This window comes from Vigna umbellata, chromosome 11, assembly GCF_029865625.1.
Source record: "Vigna umbellata cultivar VRB3 chromosome 11, Vumbellata_1.0, whole genome shotgun sequence".
NCBI classification, from domain to species: domain Eukaryota; kingdom Viridiplantae; phylum Streptophyta; class Magnoliopsida; order Fabales; family Fabaceae; genus Vigna; species Vigna umbellata.
Genome location: NC_142175.1, coordinates 19818973 through 19835836, shown reverse-complemented (window position 1 = coordinate 19835836; position 16864 = coordinate 19818973). Strand labels below are relative to the sequence as shown.

The 16864-nt window shown below is 33.8% G+C and overlaps 1 protein-coding gene and 1 non-coding gene across 2 annotated transcripts; one reads left to right on the top strand and one right to left on the bottom strand.

Moving 5' to 3' along the window:
• The first annotated feature begins 4208 nt into the window (after positions 1-4208).
• LOC124824529 (zinc finger CCCH domain-containing protein 1-like) lies at positions 4209-10769 on the top strand. The gene is made up of 4 exons (XM_088102413.1): positions 4209-4604; positions 9099-9173; positions 9326-10158; positions 10435-10769. The coding sequence occupies exons 2-4, from the start codon at positions 9119-9121 to the stop codon at positions 10534-10536; spliced, it is 990 nt and encodes a 329-aa protein (XP_087958539.1). The 5' UTR covers positions 4209-4604; positions 9099-9118; the 3' UTR covers positions 10537-10769.
• A 5321-nt stretch (positions 10770-16090) lies between these two features.
• On the bottom strand, positions 16091-16162 carry TRNAM-CAU (transfer RNA methionine (anticodon CAU)). The gene has a single exon. It is a non-coding gene; the product is annotated as a tRNA-Met (tRNA).
• Positions 16163-16864: the final 702 nt, after the last annotated feature.

Below are 16864 nucleotides of genomic sequence, written 5' to 3'. Positions count from 1 at the left end.
TCCTCATAATTGGGACATCTAAAAATCGGAATATTACACTAACCATCAGTATGAGGGTTATAAGCTGAATTCATCCTTAACTACATTCCTATTTAATATATTGAAAAACTATGTATTAGATTAATCTCCCTTGTGTCGAATATACACATAGGGTCCTCTATTTATAATTGAATAAATATGGGTTAAGCCCAAAATACAAATAAGAAATAATAACAAACTAACTAAAGATAAAAATAAAAACAATATATCTAACACTCTCCCTCAAGCTAGTGCATACAAATCGTATGTACCAAGCTTGTTACTAATATAATCATAAAGACTAAGTGAAAGTATTTGTTTCTACACTCGAGTGACACCAAATAGCTAATGATTTGCAAGAAGAGATTTACACGGAGCAACCTCTTGTGTTGAATATATATATATATATATATATATATATATATATATATATATATATATATATATATATATATATATATATATATGGTTCTCTATTTATAATAGAAGAAATATGGGTTAAGCCCAAAATACTAATAAGAAATAATAACAAACAAACTAAAAATAAAAGATAAAGATAATATATCTAACACTCCCCCTCAAGCTTGTGCATACAAATTGTATGCCAAGCTTGTTACTAATATAATCCATAAAGACTTAGTGAAAATATTTGTTTCTACACACGAGTGACACCAAATTGCTAATGATTTGCAAGACGACATAGAAGACAAAATATCAACTCAGAAGACTCCCTAAGCAACAAATCTAGGAGGTTGCTCTATGTAAATCTCTTCTTGCAAATCATCGTTGAGGAATACCACTAGTGGATAAAGAGGTAATTATTGGAGAGTCACCACAACTATAAATAAACTAACAAAAACCATCTTTTCCATGAAAAAAAAGACATATATGGACAGGTCAAACACAATAGTGAGAAAAGAGAGGTCAGAAGAGACAACAGCGAAAGAAGTCATAGATGAACAGGAGAAAGAAACTATAAAAATAAAAAATTCTCCAATTAAGGGACCTGAAAAAGGAAAAAAGAGCAATTTCGATGCTCTGAATAGCTACCTTAGAGGAGACGGGACGTGCAACAACACATGATGAACCTGAAAACGGAAAACAAGCGAGCTCGACGCTTTGAATTACTACTAGACATGCCACCATGCACGACGAAAAAGAGAGCAAATCCATAACTTCAAAAGGCGCTGAGAGCGGTAGGAACTCCAATGAAGGCGTCGTTAATGATATAGTGGTCGCCTAGCCGAGACGATCGAAACCATGTGATCGTCGGTCAAAACTAAAACTTCGATAATGGTAGCGGTAGACAATAGCGGTAGACGACGGCACCGCTGGCAACGATAGATGGCGCCGCCACGGGCAGGGGCCTGATGTAGTCGTAGAGGCACCATAAACTTTCTCCTCAAAAGAACCTTAGGCTCTAGATACCAGTTAAGAAGTGGACTTTAAGCCTAACTCAACTCCACAAAACCAGCTTGTAAGGTGAGGTTTACACCCACTTATATATTATTAATTGGCCTTATCTCTAGTCAATGTGGGACTTCCTACACACACTCCTCACACCGAGGTATATACATCTCGAGCGTGAGACTAGACATTAATGGGTGGTCCAATAACGACCCGATAATGGGTAGAACAATATGCCTAACAAACAACAAATATTTATAGGATAGGCTCTAACCATACCTCTGATACCATATTAGAAAGTGGGCTTTAAAGCTAACTCAACTGCACAAAAGCGACTTGTATGGTAAGGTTTGCAACCACTTATATATTATAATTTGGCCTTATCTCTAGTCGATGTGGGATTTCCAACACACCCCCTTCACGCCGAGATACAAACATCTCGAGCGTGATAGTAGAAATTGGGTGGTCCGATAGCGGCCCGACAACGGGTGAAAACAAAAATGCCCACATATAACTCGCTAGGTTAGGCTCCAACCTCGCTCTGATACCATGTTGAATATATTGAAAAACTATTTATGGGATTAATTTCCCTTGTGTTGAATATACACATAGGGTTCTCTATTTATAATTGAATAAATATGGGCTAAGCCCAAAATACAAATAAGAAATAATAACAAACTAACTAAAGATAAAAATAAAGATAATATATCTAACAATTCCCAAAGCATTCTACAAGGTCCATCAAACCCTTAAGATAAACCTTGAATCACAGTTTGACACAATATTTATAGGTATGTCATGTGTAAGACCTTAATTATAGACGGCATTAGATAGTTCATTTGTATGGAAATCTTGTTTATTTTTAAATAAATAAAAGTACCATGTTTTTTTTTCCCAAAGTTTAATAAGGTGAAGTAAAAGTCTCGTAAACCTAACATATCTATGTTTATGTGAAAAATAAAATAAAGGTTTAAACCCTCAGATTGTCCTTGTATTTGTAGGAAAATCTCAAGTGGGTGCTCTTGTTGAAAACGGTCTCAATTGAGTCCAAATTTTTGAAAAATTGAGTTAATTAAGCCCTCTCCGTTAAGTTTTTCCATAGGCATTAACAAATGCTGAAGTGGTGCACACATAATATGGTGATATATACGTCTTATATATTACGTGGAATTTGTTATTTAATTTGTTATTAAGTCTTGTATAAGTGTTATATGACGTGTTATGTTAAATTATTTAATTGTTCAAATTAGGGATTTCTTCAGATTAGGAGATTTTTAATGAAATAGGGTTAGAGAAAGGGAATTATTGATTTGGTCAGTGTGAGAAGATGAATTGGAATCCTAGAGAGCATTCTCTTCAACTCCGATGAACCACTCATTTCACCAAACACGACCTAAGCATAGGAATGAGCATTGGATGACCAGGTTGGAAAGCTCAAGGCTGGAAGCTATGGCGTGTCACGTCAGAAAGGACCCCTCGGCCAACGACGACAGTGATGGTTGTTGGTGGTGAGCGAACACGATCAGTTCGTGGATGATGGTTACTTCCCAGAAGATGAATGGTGATGTTGGAAGATGGCGATTTGGGATTGTCCGCGATTAGGGTTTGTGTTATGCCATGGTTGCAATGATTGTGGTTGGTTTGATTTTTCTGTTTTATAGGTTTCAGTGAAGGTGGTATGCGATGACTACCAAGGTTATGATGGCTGGGTTAGGGCTTGCATGACCAGAAGGAAATTGAGGAATTGGGAGGATGAATTTAGAGGTTGAATCTAATGGATTTGAAGGTTTTGATAGATAATAGGAAAGGGTTATGCCTTGTAATTCTTGTGATTGGATTGATAATGAAAATGAGCATGTCCAGAATTAAATCTAATTTCATGGAATGAATATCATATTCATTGGTTAGTTCTCTCAATTTGTAATGTCTTTTTTTCTAGGCATGAGTTTTCTGAGTGGAGGTTGTAAAAATATCAAAGCTTTGATGTTGAGGAAGGGATAACCTGAAAACCAGGTGCTTTCAGAAGATAAAATGAAGAGCTTCATGGAAGGCTGGCCATGGGAAGTCAAAACAGAGTAACCACTTTACTCTATAAAACCACTTTCCCAGCCGAACTTTTCCCTCTTCCGCACCATCATATCCCTGCTTGTTCGTCACTCCCCGACACCACTCTCCTCACTCAAAGCCTTTGAAGAAAACAAAATCCCTAAATTTTAACATCAGAAAAGGATTATTTTTCAATTTGATATTATGTAAGGAGTGGTGGGATGAAAAATCTAAATCGAGGTGTTCATCTTCTCTCGTGTGTTCGTCTCCTATATTCACTGATAAAATCCCTAATTCCATTTCTCTAACCCTATTTACTAATCCTAAAAAATTCCTAACATTACTAATTCAATTTTGTGTCACGTCAAAAAAATATTAATTTAAATAAAAAATTCCATGTAAAATAACAATTTTATATCAGTAGATTAAGTGTATAGCATGCCAACAAATTTTAACGTTGTTTCTCAACCCTTAACGGAAAGAGTTTAATTGGCTTAGTTTTTCAAAACTTAGGATTAGACCGTTTTCAAGAAGAGGACCTACTTAATATTCTCTTACAAAAATACGAGGATGGTTTGAGAATTTAAATCTAAAATAAAATAATAATTAGTTAAGTTAAATGTGTACTTGTGTGTGTGTGTGAGGGTTTGCTACTTTTTTATTTTTATTTTTGCTTCAGTTTTTTATATTTTTGGGTTTGGCTACGAGGCGCATATATTAGGGCTGTTAGGGTCAAATTTCAGAAAGATCATTTCTTCCTTTCTTCTATTTCTCGTCTTTTCTGTCTTCTTCTTTCTCTTTCTTTTTGTTTTAAAAAACCCTAGGGTTAGGGTAAGCTTGGGGCGCGAGTAAGAGAGTGGCGGATGTAAACCGTTTTTTCGGGAAGTAACGGAAGGAGAAGTTAAGATGGGAGGCGCAGTTTCAAGGGAGAAAAGGAGAGGAAGGAATCCGAGAATGCGGGTTTAATTTCTAGGGTTCGAGAATTTAATTTATGAGTGATGGAGGAAGCCTATAAAAGAACGAGCAAGTGAGTGTTAGAGACACACCAAAACAAGCATTTTAGAAATCTAAGAGACGCGGAAGTGCAGAGCTAGGTAGAAGTGGTTGCGACGTGAAGAAGAGCAAATTTCCAGGTATGGGGAGTTATTTAAATTCTTAATTGTTTGTTCGAAGATGGTGAAGCATATAATATTTTTGTGGGTGTTGTGTGCAAAGGGAATAATATTTGGGTTTCTTTTCTGAAAAGGTGAAATGAGTAATTTATGGTTGGAAAATTGTATAGGTCCTGTTGGGTTGTAATATGTTTAAACTGGGAAATGGTTTGTGGGTCTGGAAGGGATGAGTTTACTGATATTAATTGGATATCTATATTCTGAAAAGAATGAGTAGAATAAGGGTTCTGTTTGTACTTTGAAATTGGTTAATAAAGAGGTTATGGTCTGGAAAATTATGGTGAGTATATTTTGGGATTTATACTGCCACGGGATTTTCTTTGTGATTGAAATGGTGTATTCTCTTTTATAAAAAGAGTATTATGAATGGGGGTTTAGGAATTAAAGTTTATGGGTAAGTAGAAAAGGAATTGGTGGGTGCAGTATGTGTAAGTTCACTATGATATTCTGGATGCTATGTATAATTGTTTACATTGTTTAATTGAAGATGGGAATTGAATGGTATGATTATAAGTATGATGACACTCTGATATAAGGTTCTGCTCTAAAAGAAATTGATAAATGAATAGTTAACATTGGTTCTTGGGAATTTAGCCTTGTTAATTGTGTGAATCATGTTGACTGAAAAATGTTGCTTATACTAGATGTAAATATGTTTAAAATGGAACTCAAACGTGAATGAGATATTGTGAGTGAATGGGAGTTGTGTGAAGAAGTATAATGGTGAATATTCTGCGAAAGTAAGAAATGAAAAGATAGTAATTATGGTATTATGATTTATGAAAGGGCTGGATTTTTGTTATGTATTTTACTCAAGTTTTTGTAAGAATAAAAAGTAAATAAGAATGCTATGGTATTTGTGCTGTTTTGACAATAATAATATGAATTATTATATATGGTAGAGTAATTAGTAAAGGAACAAAGCATGATTCAGTGGAGAAACTTGGACGTTTGGAATGTTTGAATGATGTTTGTATCTTTATCAGCAATGGATGTACTTTGGATATGTTGATGTTTGACGGACCATGACTTATTTGGGATTAAATAAACTGAAACAGTAGGAACTGGTTGAGTAGGAATAGTATAGAGGAAGCTTTAAGTATTTATATATATGAATAATATCACTAATGAGTTGGAGTTAGTAATCTGTATGAAACTTTGAGTGCATGAGTTATGATGAAAATGTATAGGTTAGTACAAATGGGAGTTTGTTTATAGAAGTTAGAATGTTCTTAGCTAATCTGGTGGTTTATTGAACATTTTATGATGCTTGTATGAGTTTTAAATGTTAAAGTGTGCAAAATGGGTGTTGGGGGTGTTTTGGAAATCATAAGGGATTTTATGACGCACAACACAGGTGCTGGACGAGGGGCCAATGCTGGGCCAGAGGACCTCTCTGGAAACCCAGCGCTGAGTGCCAGGTTGCACCGCTGGGCGGTGGCCCACTGGGCGCTAGAGAGGTTTCGCTGAGCGAGACCTGGGTGGCTCATTTCTGGTTGGATGAGGGCTGTTTTGGTGGTGTTTTAGGTGCTAAGTAAGTTGCTGTTGGGTCATTGCATGATGGAGGTTAAATTTTAAGAATATACTGAATGTTGTGTGTGTAATGGATATGTGATGTACCCTGTTGTATGCCTATTTGCTTGTTTACATGTAGCTGGATTGTAGATAAAATTATAGGTCAGGAAAACGTGAGTCTGCATAATGAGAATTTGAAGCAATGGACATCACTGCTGCTGTTTTATTTTTGGTCTGTTAAATATGTAATAATATGAAAAAACTGAACTTGAGTAACAGGGCTAGCTGTCTCGGTGGTTTTAGGCTGGATTAAGTCTCTTATTGTGTGTGATAAAGTGCTATCATGTGATTGGAAGTTTCTGTGCACCAATGATACTGATAAAATTGAATATGGGTCTGTCTGTGTCCACTGGATGTAAGAGTTCCTGTTTGGGTAAATTGGAAAACATGATATGATTTAGTGGGTAGAAAAATGGGTTAAGTAAAGGTCAAACTGGTTAGTAGGTTAGGACTGGTATAACATATATGAAAAAACAATGAGCTGTGTGACTCTGGTTGGTTAAGTCTGTGTTTATGACAAAGGAAGTTGCTAAACCGATATGTTGGTTAATAAGTGTGAATGATTCCTTGGCCTGTAGCCTATTAACCGAAAGTAGATGCACTAGAATATCATTTGTTTTGTGACCGCTGGCTATATGTGACAATCTTCTAATAAACCTTGCATGTTACACGAATTTTGTATTTGAATATAATGTAATGAAATGCAGGATACTGGTTCTGTGAATGAGAATGTCCCATTTTATTTCACGGCCCTGCTGTTAGTCATATGTAACTTAGTGCTTGTGTATGCATGTTTACATGATAGCTGGGCTAGTTTTACTCACCTTTTGGAGCAGTATTAGGCACCTACCTGCATGTTAACTGGGACTTTGGGCAGAATGTGGTGTAAGTCATGTAGCATAAGTTTTAGAACTAGATATACTCCTTTTGAAAGTTGTTCATATGCATAACTCTGATGTTTTACTGCAACCATATCCGTGTATTCTGTTTGATCGTTTGTGCTATGGCATAGTTAAAAAGAATTCAAATGCTTATGTAAGTGCAGTCAGAATATAGGATTTAAGAAATATGGTTTGATCAGTGTTAATGCTGCTGTCTTGAACTGTACTGTCCTATGTTTGGTTTGCCCATAATATCTTGCTGCTATATGCTTGGTTTGTCCATATTACCTGGCTGTCCTAAGCATATACACCTCTGTTTATGCTTGATTTTGACGCTGTATGCATCGTTCTGGACTTTCGCAGTCGCTGGAATTTGGTTGTTAATGAGATTTTCTTTTAAACAATGTAATGTTAATTATGAAAATGAATTCATGTAACAGCTCTTTCTTGGATTATTTTATAATGTGTATTAAAAGGATTAAGGTGGCATATTAACGGTTTTTGGGGGTGTTACAACAATAAAATTATATATATATATATATATATATATATATATATATATATATATATATATATATATATTAAATGAGTGTTAAAAAAAAATGGGAATGAATAGATTTATAGGAAAAGTAAAAAGTAAGATTAAAATAAAACTTAAAAGTTTAAAGGTTTCATTTCCCCACCCCCTCTTCATTAAATCCACACTTATTTTACAAAAATGTAAATAATCATATGAACAATCAAACATACTCATTTTATTAATTTAATATGAGTTCTTGAATTTACTTGAGAGACAATGTTTTATTATAATAATCTCATGTAAGTTCTCTATATAAACAAAATTATTATTTTAGTAAGTTTAATAATCTTTTTTCTTTTACAATGATTTTTTTAAAATGAGTTATTACAAAAGTTGTTATAATTAATTTTGAAAAAGTTTTATATTTATAACATAAAAGAATTTCCTTTTCAATCTACACATGTCCTTATTATTTTATCTTTTAAATAATTATTTCTTTAAATTAAAATAATTATTTATGGTAAAAAAATTTACTTACAAATAAATAAGAACTATTTATCATTATCTATATCTTGTTATTGATATATAGAATTTTCTCTTTCGGTGTATAATCTATTTTTAATTTTATTCTTTTAATAACTGGTTTCTTAATTTTAAATAATTATGAAAATATCATTTTTGATATTTCACATCCCCCTATTTTTCTTTTGGCACCCCTGCCTGAACCACCTAAAATCCCCTCAACTCAAAAAAGTGTCATGTGTCCTACCTTCTCTCTCTCCTAACCTACTCTCTCACACCACTCACCGCAAGCCCGCTGCTATTGGAGCTCTCATCTCCTCGCTGCCCTGCGACGTCGGAACCTTAGGCCGCCGCTGCCATTTCTGTTCCCTCTCATGTTTTTCTGTGTGTGCGTATCATCCTCTCTCCCTCTTTCTCTGTATCGTTTCTTTCTCGATTTGGATACGTTCTGAGGGTGATTGGTTGTCTTCTAATGGTTGTTGAAACCAAATGGAGATGGTGAAGCTGATAATTCCTCAGGACTATTCGCATCTTCCCGAACTTTGGAAATTTGTGTTTAATTGTTTGAGATGATTGTGTAATTTGTTAGATTTTTTGATGATTTATTCGATTGTGAAATTCGTTTGTTTTATTTGGTGATTTGAGTTGCTACCGAGTGATGTTGAAGAGGTTGAGTTGGGGTGGGGTTTATCTACACCGGTTATTTAAAATATGATTGTTATGTCCTGCAACCTAATTGGTGAGTTTATGCTGTGTTTGAGTGTTTAAAGAGGCCTATTTTGTCTAATGTGGAAAAGGCAATTTGTCTAAGTTTACAGCTAAGTTTGATGCTTATGGTTTTTGGGTCATCATTAAGGAAATTATTTTATTTATTTTCATACATTGGTTTATACAATTTGTAAATATAGATTCATAAATATGATATAGTCTTATTCCTAATTAGGATTTGGATGTCAGGTGCATAAATCATTCTGATTATGGAAGATTCTGACCAACCTGCCAAGTCAACTGAAAACCAGCAAACTGAACAAGGTATGTCCGATTATTTTATCTATAATTTGTTAAAATCTGCCTCTGCATTGGACCCAAATGTCCAATCTTGTTTGCTTTTTGTTCTCTTGATCAGAGTTTGTTAGTTGTTACTAGTACTCTATCGTATTATTTGATGTTTTGTTTTCTTTCAGTTTGTAGTTTTTTCAGAAAACCGATAAATAAAAAGAATATAAGAAAGCGGACTATCGATGATGAAGACAATGAGGAGGACTCAAACAAAGAAACTTCTGTGTTGCATGTTCAAAAGAAAACCTTAAAGCCTGACAATAAGTTGTTCTTTTCCACTGGCTCATCAAAAAGTTCTGTATCTGCTGAACCAAGTGAAGAGTCAGGAAAACCAGTCTTTCAATTTGAGTCTTCAAAAGAGATTCAAGTTCAACACGATAGCAAAGCAACAGCAACTCTAGAGACTGAGACTGAGTTTTCGAAAGATGCTCGTGCCATACGTGAAAGAGCTCTGAAGCAAGCATCAGAGAGTCTAAAAGGGAAAAGTGCAAGGCCCGAGGATGAAAAATTATATAAGGGGATGAACAGTTACAAGGACTACAAGGCTGGCTTTCGTAGAGAACAAACAATTGCTAGTGAAAAAGCTGGTGGAGCACATGGTCCTCTGAGAGCTTCAGCGCATATAAGAGTTTCAGCAAGGTTTGATTATCAGCCTGACATATGTAAGGACTATAAAGAAACTGGTTACTGTGGATATGGCGATTCATGTAAGTTTATGCATGATCGAGGGGATTACAAGTCTGGTTGGCAGTTGGAGAAGGAATGGGAAGAAGCTGAGAAAGCAAGGAAGATGAGATTGGCTGCAGGTGAAGACGCAGACGAGGAGGAGGGTGCTAACTTGAATGATGAAGATGACGAGGATTCGTTACCTTTTGCATGTTTCATCTGTAGAAACCCCTTTGCGGATCCTGTTGTAACCAAATGCAAGCACTACTTCTGCGAGCATTGTGCATTGAAGGTATAATAGATTTATAGTTATTTAATGTTGTGCATGTGTATCTAATTAAATATTTATAATTAAGATTTTATGTTTCTCATTTTAGCGTGATACATAAAAACACACTAAATATCTTGCCATTTAGTTATGTCTAACTTTCTGTTTGTTTTTATTTACAGCACCATGCAAAGAATAAGAAGTGTTTTGGGTCTAACTTTCTGTTTGTTTTTATTTACAGCACCATGCAAAGAATAAGAAGTGTTTTGGGTCTAACTTTCTGTTTGTTTTTATTTACAGCACCATGCAAAGAATAAGAAGTGTTTTGTCTGCAACCAGCCAACACTTGGCATTTTTAATGTTGCTCACGAGATACGCAGGAAGATGGCCGAGGATAAATAAATATTAGTGATTAGCCTTAGATGAAATTTGTGTAAAGTGTACTCTTATTTCTTTAATTTTAAAGCCATTATTAGATTTAGAATCTGCTTTGAAATGGGACGACTTTGGAATTCTTTTTGCAGTCCCATAATTTTCATGTAAACTTTATGGAGTGGTTAAATGACACCAATACACTTAATATAATATATATTTAGCTTAATTAAGTTTAATAAATTTTTAAATTTTCAATTGAATTTTGATTATATTTTTATCATCTATCAAGTACTAAAAGAAATTTGGTAATGCCATTTGGTAGTCAATGAGAAAATTGGTTGCACCATATATACTCTACCATTGACATATACTTTGATGCTTTCAAATGGGTTAAAAACACAATCCTACTTGCATTCATCAATGTTTATACCTCTCTATGATCAAACCTATAAGAATGATAGTTCACTAAAATATCATAAATGTCACAAAGGTGTTATAAATTAACTTGACAACCATTCCTCATCATTATTTAACAGGTTTAACAACTTGTCAAAATTGACAATCAAGTTTCACCAACAAATCCTTTTAAATCTTTTTTGTATCACCTATATTTATTGTCCTTTTTAACGTTTCGGTTATGGGGCTAAGTCACCAAACTTCTTCACAATTCGCCTTTTTGCTGTCCGGTCGCGTTCCAAGCTCCACTCTCTCGCTCCTTCGTCCGGGAGAAACCTGTCACCAAATTTAATCAAGTACCTCATCTTCTTCGTCCTCATTCGCGGTCCTTACAAATGTGATCAGAAGCCATCGTTGCTGCGAGCACCTTGGCAGCCTCCGGAAGTTATGGGTTTCGCAAATACCGTTTGAGTTCTGAAAACAAAGTTTTGATCCTCCGGGATTGAGTTGTTGATGTCAGCCATAAGTCCTTAAGATTGTTGTATAAAAGCTGACATAATCACGAACAATATTTCTTGAGGCGTGTAGATTCACTGACCTGACCTTAAGGACTTATCCGCGTTGTATTGCTCAAGTCCCCCAAGATACAACAGGAACTTCACAGAATATCTCTGAGCATCTCAGAACTAGCAAGGATCTCTAAAAAGAGTATAAACTAACCTAGAATAATTTTAGAAGAGGAAAAGAAGAAAGGAGAATGAGAGAAGACTGCTTTTGGTGTGTTTTGGAATGGGGAAGAGCTCTCTATTTATAGAGCTAGGGAAGAATAAAAATAATAAAAGACAATAAAAGCAATAAATAATTTAACCATTGCAGCACTTAAAAATTTGACTGTTGCTAATTAATAAAAGAATATTAACGTTGTCAATTAATGAAAGAATATGAATGTTGTAAAACGTTCCAAAACCAACGTAACTTTTGCAATATTACAACAATATATATATATATATATATATATATATATATATATATATATATATATATATATATATATATATTCATTCATTCAATGTTGTAATAATTACATAAAAACTAATACAATCCTAACTTCATAAAATCACCTTACATAATCTATTATAAACAGTTAATATGAACGGAACCTATTGCTCACAAACTTACTTTTGGACCTCTTACTCCAATAAAGGCGCATCACCGAAAATCTACACGATGCGCAGGTATGCCCGCTGCTTCCTTAAATGTGTCCTCCTTTAAGGATTTTTGGCGAGCTCTCTTTTATGTATCATGGTGAGGAGGACGAGCCATCACACTCATATCTAAGGTCGCACTAGGATTAAAGGCAATTGCCTCTTTTTTCATCTTCTACTATAATTTCTCATAACCCCCACAAGACAATCTTTGGGGATGGTGATTTTTTTTTGTGATCTCCTGTGCAACTCTCCTCTTATCACATGACATCAAAGTATAAAGAATGAATTATGTTAGCAATACTTTAGTATAAATAGTTTAAACTACATATAATATGAATTTACTTGAAAGGTAGGATCTAATCAATTCTCCTTAAAAGTTTGCCATGTGTCCTCATCAAGAAATTGATGCTTTTCACAAGGGTTTTTATCACTTTTGGGACCATATATATATAACAAGTTGTAAGCACAATCTTAAAATTCTTCCATCATTCCCCAACATATGAAATTCATTTTGTCCTCAACAAATTAGTTTTTGGAACGTCATACATGACTTGTACAATAAGAATCTATTGCATATGTTAAATATCAATTATATATGTTCATGATAAATTATAGAAGTTAAGATTTCACACTAGGATACTCTGTCATATCTGGTTCGTCACACTTTCTGGAACATGGTCCCAATCATCATAAATAATGAATACCTTACTTCTATTGAGCAAGGCCACATAACTAACAAAGTTCGTGCTATTTTCTCCCAAAGGTTTATAGGTCTACATATCAAAATGGATGGACAACCTATTATTAGCGTTACGAGTAGCGGTCAACTCTCTCAACCTAGTCCCAACTCTACCCTTTTTTGGATAGATGTATGAATCTTGTATCACTTTGTGAAAGTGGGAGGTCACCATATGGTTGTTGATGCTCCAAAGCAATCAAGTTTTCCATAAAAGATATTGGGTAGTTTGTAGTATAACAAGTATCGTATCCATTGGGATTTGGAAAATACACAAGGTTTTAAACTAGTTTGACTTGAATGAAACAATAAAAAGAGTGCATGAGAAGTTGTTTTCAAAGAGTAACAAGCTACAAAAACAATTTTGATTGAAAAAGTTGATTCAAGATGATAAGGACGTGATGAAACTAGATTTCATCACTTTATGCCTCTCTTGTAATTTTTCTGTTATTATTTATAAAGATGTAATTAATCATGTCTAAAAAGTTCTCTTTGAATGTAACTCTAGGTCCATTCCTGACTCCTAGAGCCTAAGACCACCAAACATTAGTATGAGTTCTTAGTGACTACTTGAATGAATCATTTGCATTAAGATCAGAACTCTATAACCAACTAGAGCCTTAGATCTATTCCTAGTATTAAAGCATGAGGAGAATTAGTTGGACCTCAACTTGAAACCAATTTCCACTTAATCTCAAGCCAATGAAATAAGATGAGTAGTCAATTCATCCAACAATAGATATAAACTAATTCACAAAAATGTAATAAAAACATGCTTTGATATATAAAATAATATCAATAACAGATAGTTCCAAAGGGTTTACATATTTTCTTCAACACTTAAAGAGATTTAGCTCCTCGTAATAGACGGGAATAATACAAAGAAATGAAGAAACATCCTTTATTATGACCTCTAATAATATTCACTAAGTACATAGGTAAATATCAAAGAAGCTCTCTAAAAATATCTCAAAATAACTTCTCCAAAAAATTTGTCAAAATAGGGGTGCAACTCTGTTTTTATAAAATGTCTAGGGCATGGCTTCAGTAGTGCACTTATGGCTTTAGTTGCAAAGGTTTCCTTCCAAAGTGGGTTTGCTTTTATAATTCAAGTCTCGTGCTTTGGTATTATAGCTCCTAAGATAACTTCTTTGAGAATGATTCATCATGACTTAACCTCAATTTTAGTGCTTGAGGTTTCCTTCTTATGAGAGTTTTCTTTTGTGGCTCAAGCCTCAACTTTGCTGGTCAACTACACCGATATCAATTTTTGTCTAAAATTGCTTGAATATCATCCATTTCCTTTACTTTTCCACTTTTACTCTCTATTACTATCAAGAACTGCAAAGTAAGCTAAACTGGGGTGATTTATACATAGTGTAAGGTCTGGGAAAATATGGGTCTTAAATATAAAGTAGTTTTGAGACTTTGGGTTTTTGTTTGGAAATTAGTGTTCTTGAATGTACATTTTTGTTAGAACATAATTGTTATGTTATTTATTTTATTTTATTTATATTTTTGCCTAGGGACAAAAGGGTATTTTACCTTTTATTAATTAAGTGCACGAAATTAAAAGGGTTAAATATGTTTTTAGTCCCTTAATTATCAAGCAATTTTAGTTTTAGTCCCTATTCGAAAGGTTTGTTCATTTTAGTCCTCTTAGTTTTGAAACTCTTATAATTAGTCCTTAAAATTGAACGACGTTAACTTTTGTTTGATGTGGCAAATGGCGAACCCACGTCTGATGCTAACTTCCCTTTTAACTCTCTGCCACGTTGATTGTTTCATTTTTCAAATGAGATTAAGTATGTTAAGTGTCTGTATTGTGTATTACTTGGTTGAACCTAACTTCGTCATCTCTTATAAATGAGATTTTAAGCAAGTGTGTTGTGTATGTAGTTGGGGGAAAACACGAAATCACATTTGAAGGTTCAAAGAAAGTTGTACATCTGAAGGTTGAAGTTGTCTTGTTGAGGAGGTAAGTTGATACATTTTGTTTTGGTCTTCTTCGTGGGAATATATGGATTGGGGATTTAGGGTTTTGGTGGGAATAGTGGGAAGTAAGTTGATGAAGGGATTTCTTTGTTGTAGTGAAATGAAAGGTGACAATGGAGGAAATGGTTGGACGTGAAGGACCATTGGTTCGGGAAAATCGCAAAGTTGTGGATCATCTTCTCGGTTACCATCTAAATTGTGTGGTTTTGGGGAAACATTGTTGCTTTTGAAGGAAACTACTTTGAAGAACAAAGGAAGACTATTTTACATATGTAGAAATTGGGCAGTAAGTGACTAAATCCTTTAGTTCATGTGCTGAATTTTTTTATTAATGGTGTGTTATTTTAATTGCAGAGTAATTCAAGTTGTAATTAATTTGAATGGCTTGATGAAGGAGTTTCTGAAATTGAAGGAAGCTTTGAAAGGAAACATGAAGAAGTTGAAATGTGTTTGGAAAATGAAAACTTGTAATGGATCTTAGGAAGAATAACGACAAGCTGAAGAGTAAATCAGAGCAATAGAAGAAAGTTGGGAAAATGATTTTGTTGTTGTTTGTTTTGTCATGGACGTTAACAATTTTCTTTTGTATTATGTTTTTGTTCAAGATGAATTGTAATTAAGAATTATGGTTCAATAAAATGAGGTACTTGAGTTTGTCTCCAAATTCTGCTTGATGATGTTAATATTGTCCTTGATGCTGAATTTGACAGAACACAAATGTGCTAGTTATATGTCTAATGGAATGAGTTTATTTATAGCAAATGTCAGGGTTTGTAATTTTCACATGCTGCTAAAATTGAGAGTGTACCAAGTTAAACTTTGATTCTCATATTGTATATGTTTTTTAGTTGTATCACAATGGTAAGGCAACATAGTATCCTACAAGAAAAAGAACAAAACTTAGTTACAGTATCCTCACAATAGTAGGCAATTAAGGGGACTAACGAGCCACTCCTTGTGACGTTGGAATCCTACTTGACAATAGGCAATAAAAACTGAGATACATGCACCAAAGTCCTACTTGACAACTGTCACACAAACAAAGTGGCTAAGGATGAAATAGATAGCTGCTTATTCTTATGTTTATGTCCATGTTTTATTTTAAACCTCAGATAGCAGCAAACAACACATGTTAACTTGGCATAAATAAAGTTAGATTAAATAAGATAAGTAATTTAAGTAGTCCTTTACCAACAAATAGAAAATAAGAAAACAAAAAAATTATTAGCGAAAAGCCTTTACTTTTTATCAGAGCCAGGTTTCGATCCTGGGACCTGTGGGTTATGGGCCCACCACGCTTCCGCTGCGCCACTCTGATTTATTGATGTTACCAAGTAAATTAAGTTCTACTATATACTTTACTTATTTAATTTTTTGCATGCCCATTAGTTCAGTTATTAGAATAAAATAAAAAAAAAATAATGTATCACTTCTTTCAATATTTTTAGCTTTATACGTAGAACTTAAACTTATATCCCTTCAAATTAAAATACTAGTCATCCTTTAATATTTTAATGTTATATCTATTATAAACATCAATATTTTTAATTAAAACAGTACTTTTTATATTGCTACAAATCTTATATATCCAAATAATATTATTATCCATCGATATAAAAGTTAAATATGTAAATAAGTTTTTGAAAGCATTCATTTTTATTTATTTTTATTACCGAGATTAGTCATTATTTTCCTCTTTTCCAACCATGAAATTTTGAATTTGTACTTTAGCTATAACAGGAAATGAGTTTTACTTTTGAAGGAGTCTTATGTAGGGATGACAACGGGTCGGGTAGTGTCTACCCGCCAGATAAAATTGTACCCGCTACCTGACCCGCTACCCGCCGGGTACCCGTTTAAAAAATATCTGCGGAAATTTTAAAACCCGCGGATACCCGCAAAAAATAAAAAAAAATATTTAATACATATTTAAAATAAAATTTAAATAAAATTACAAAAAAAATGTATATATAATATAATATAATATAAATTAAATATAAAATAAAATTTAATTTTAATT

What these genes read in the sequence shown, in the direction of transcription:
- LOC124824529 (XM_088102413.1), top strand. Translation starts at nt 9,119, where the DNA reads ATGGAAGATTCTGACCAACCTGCCAAGTCAACTGAAAACCAGCAAACT. An exon ending in AAACCAGCAAACTGAACAAG is followed by an intron (nt 9,174 to 9,325) that starts GTATGTCCGATT and finishes GTTTTCTTTCAG; the next exon opens with TTTGTAGTTTTTTCAGAAAA. An exon ending in GCGAGCATTGTGCATTGAAG is followed by an intron (nt 10,159 to 10,434) that starts GTATAATAGATT and finishes TTTTATTTACAG; the next exon opens with CACCATGCAAAGAATAAGAA.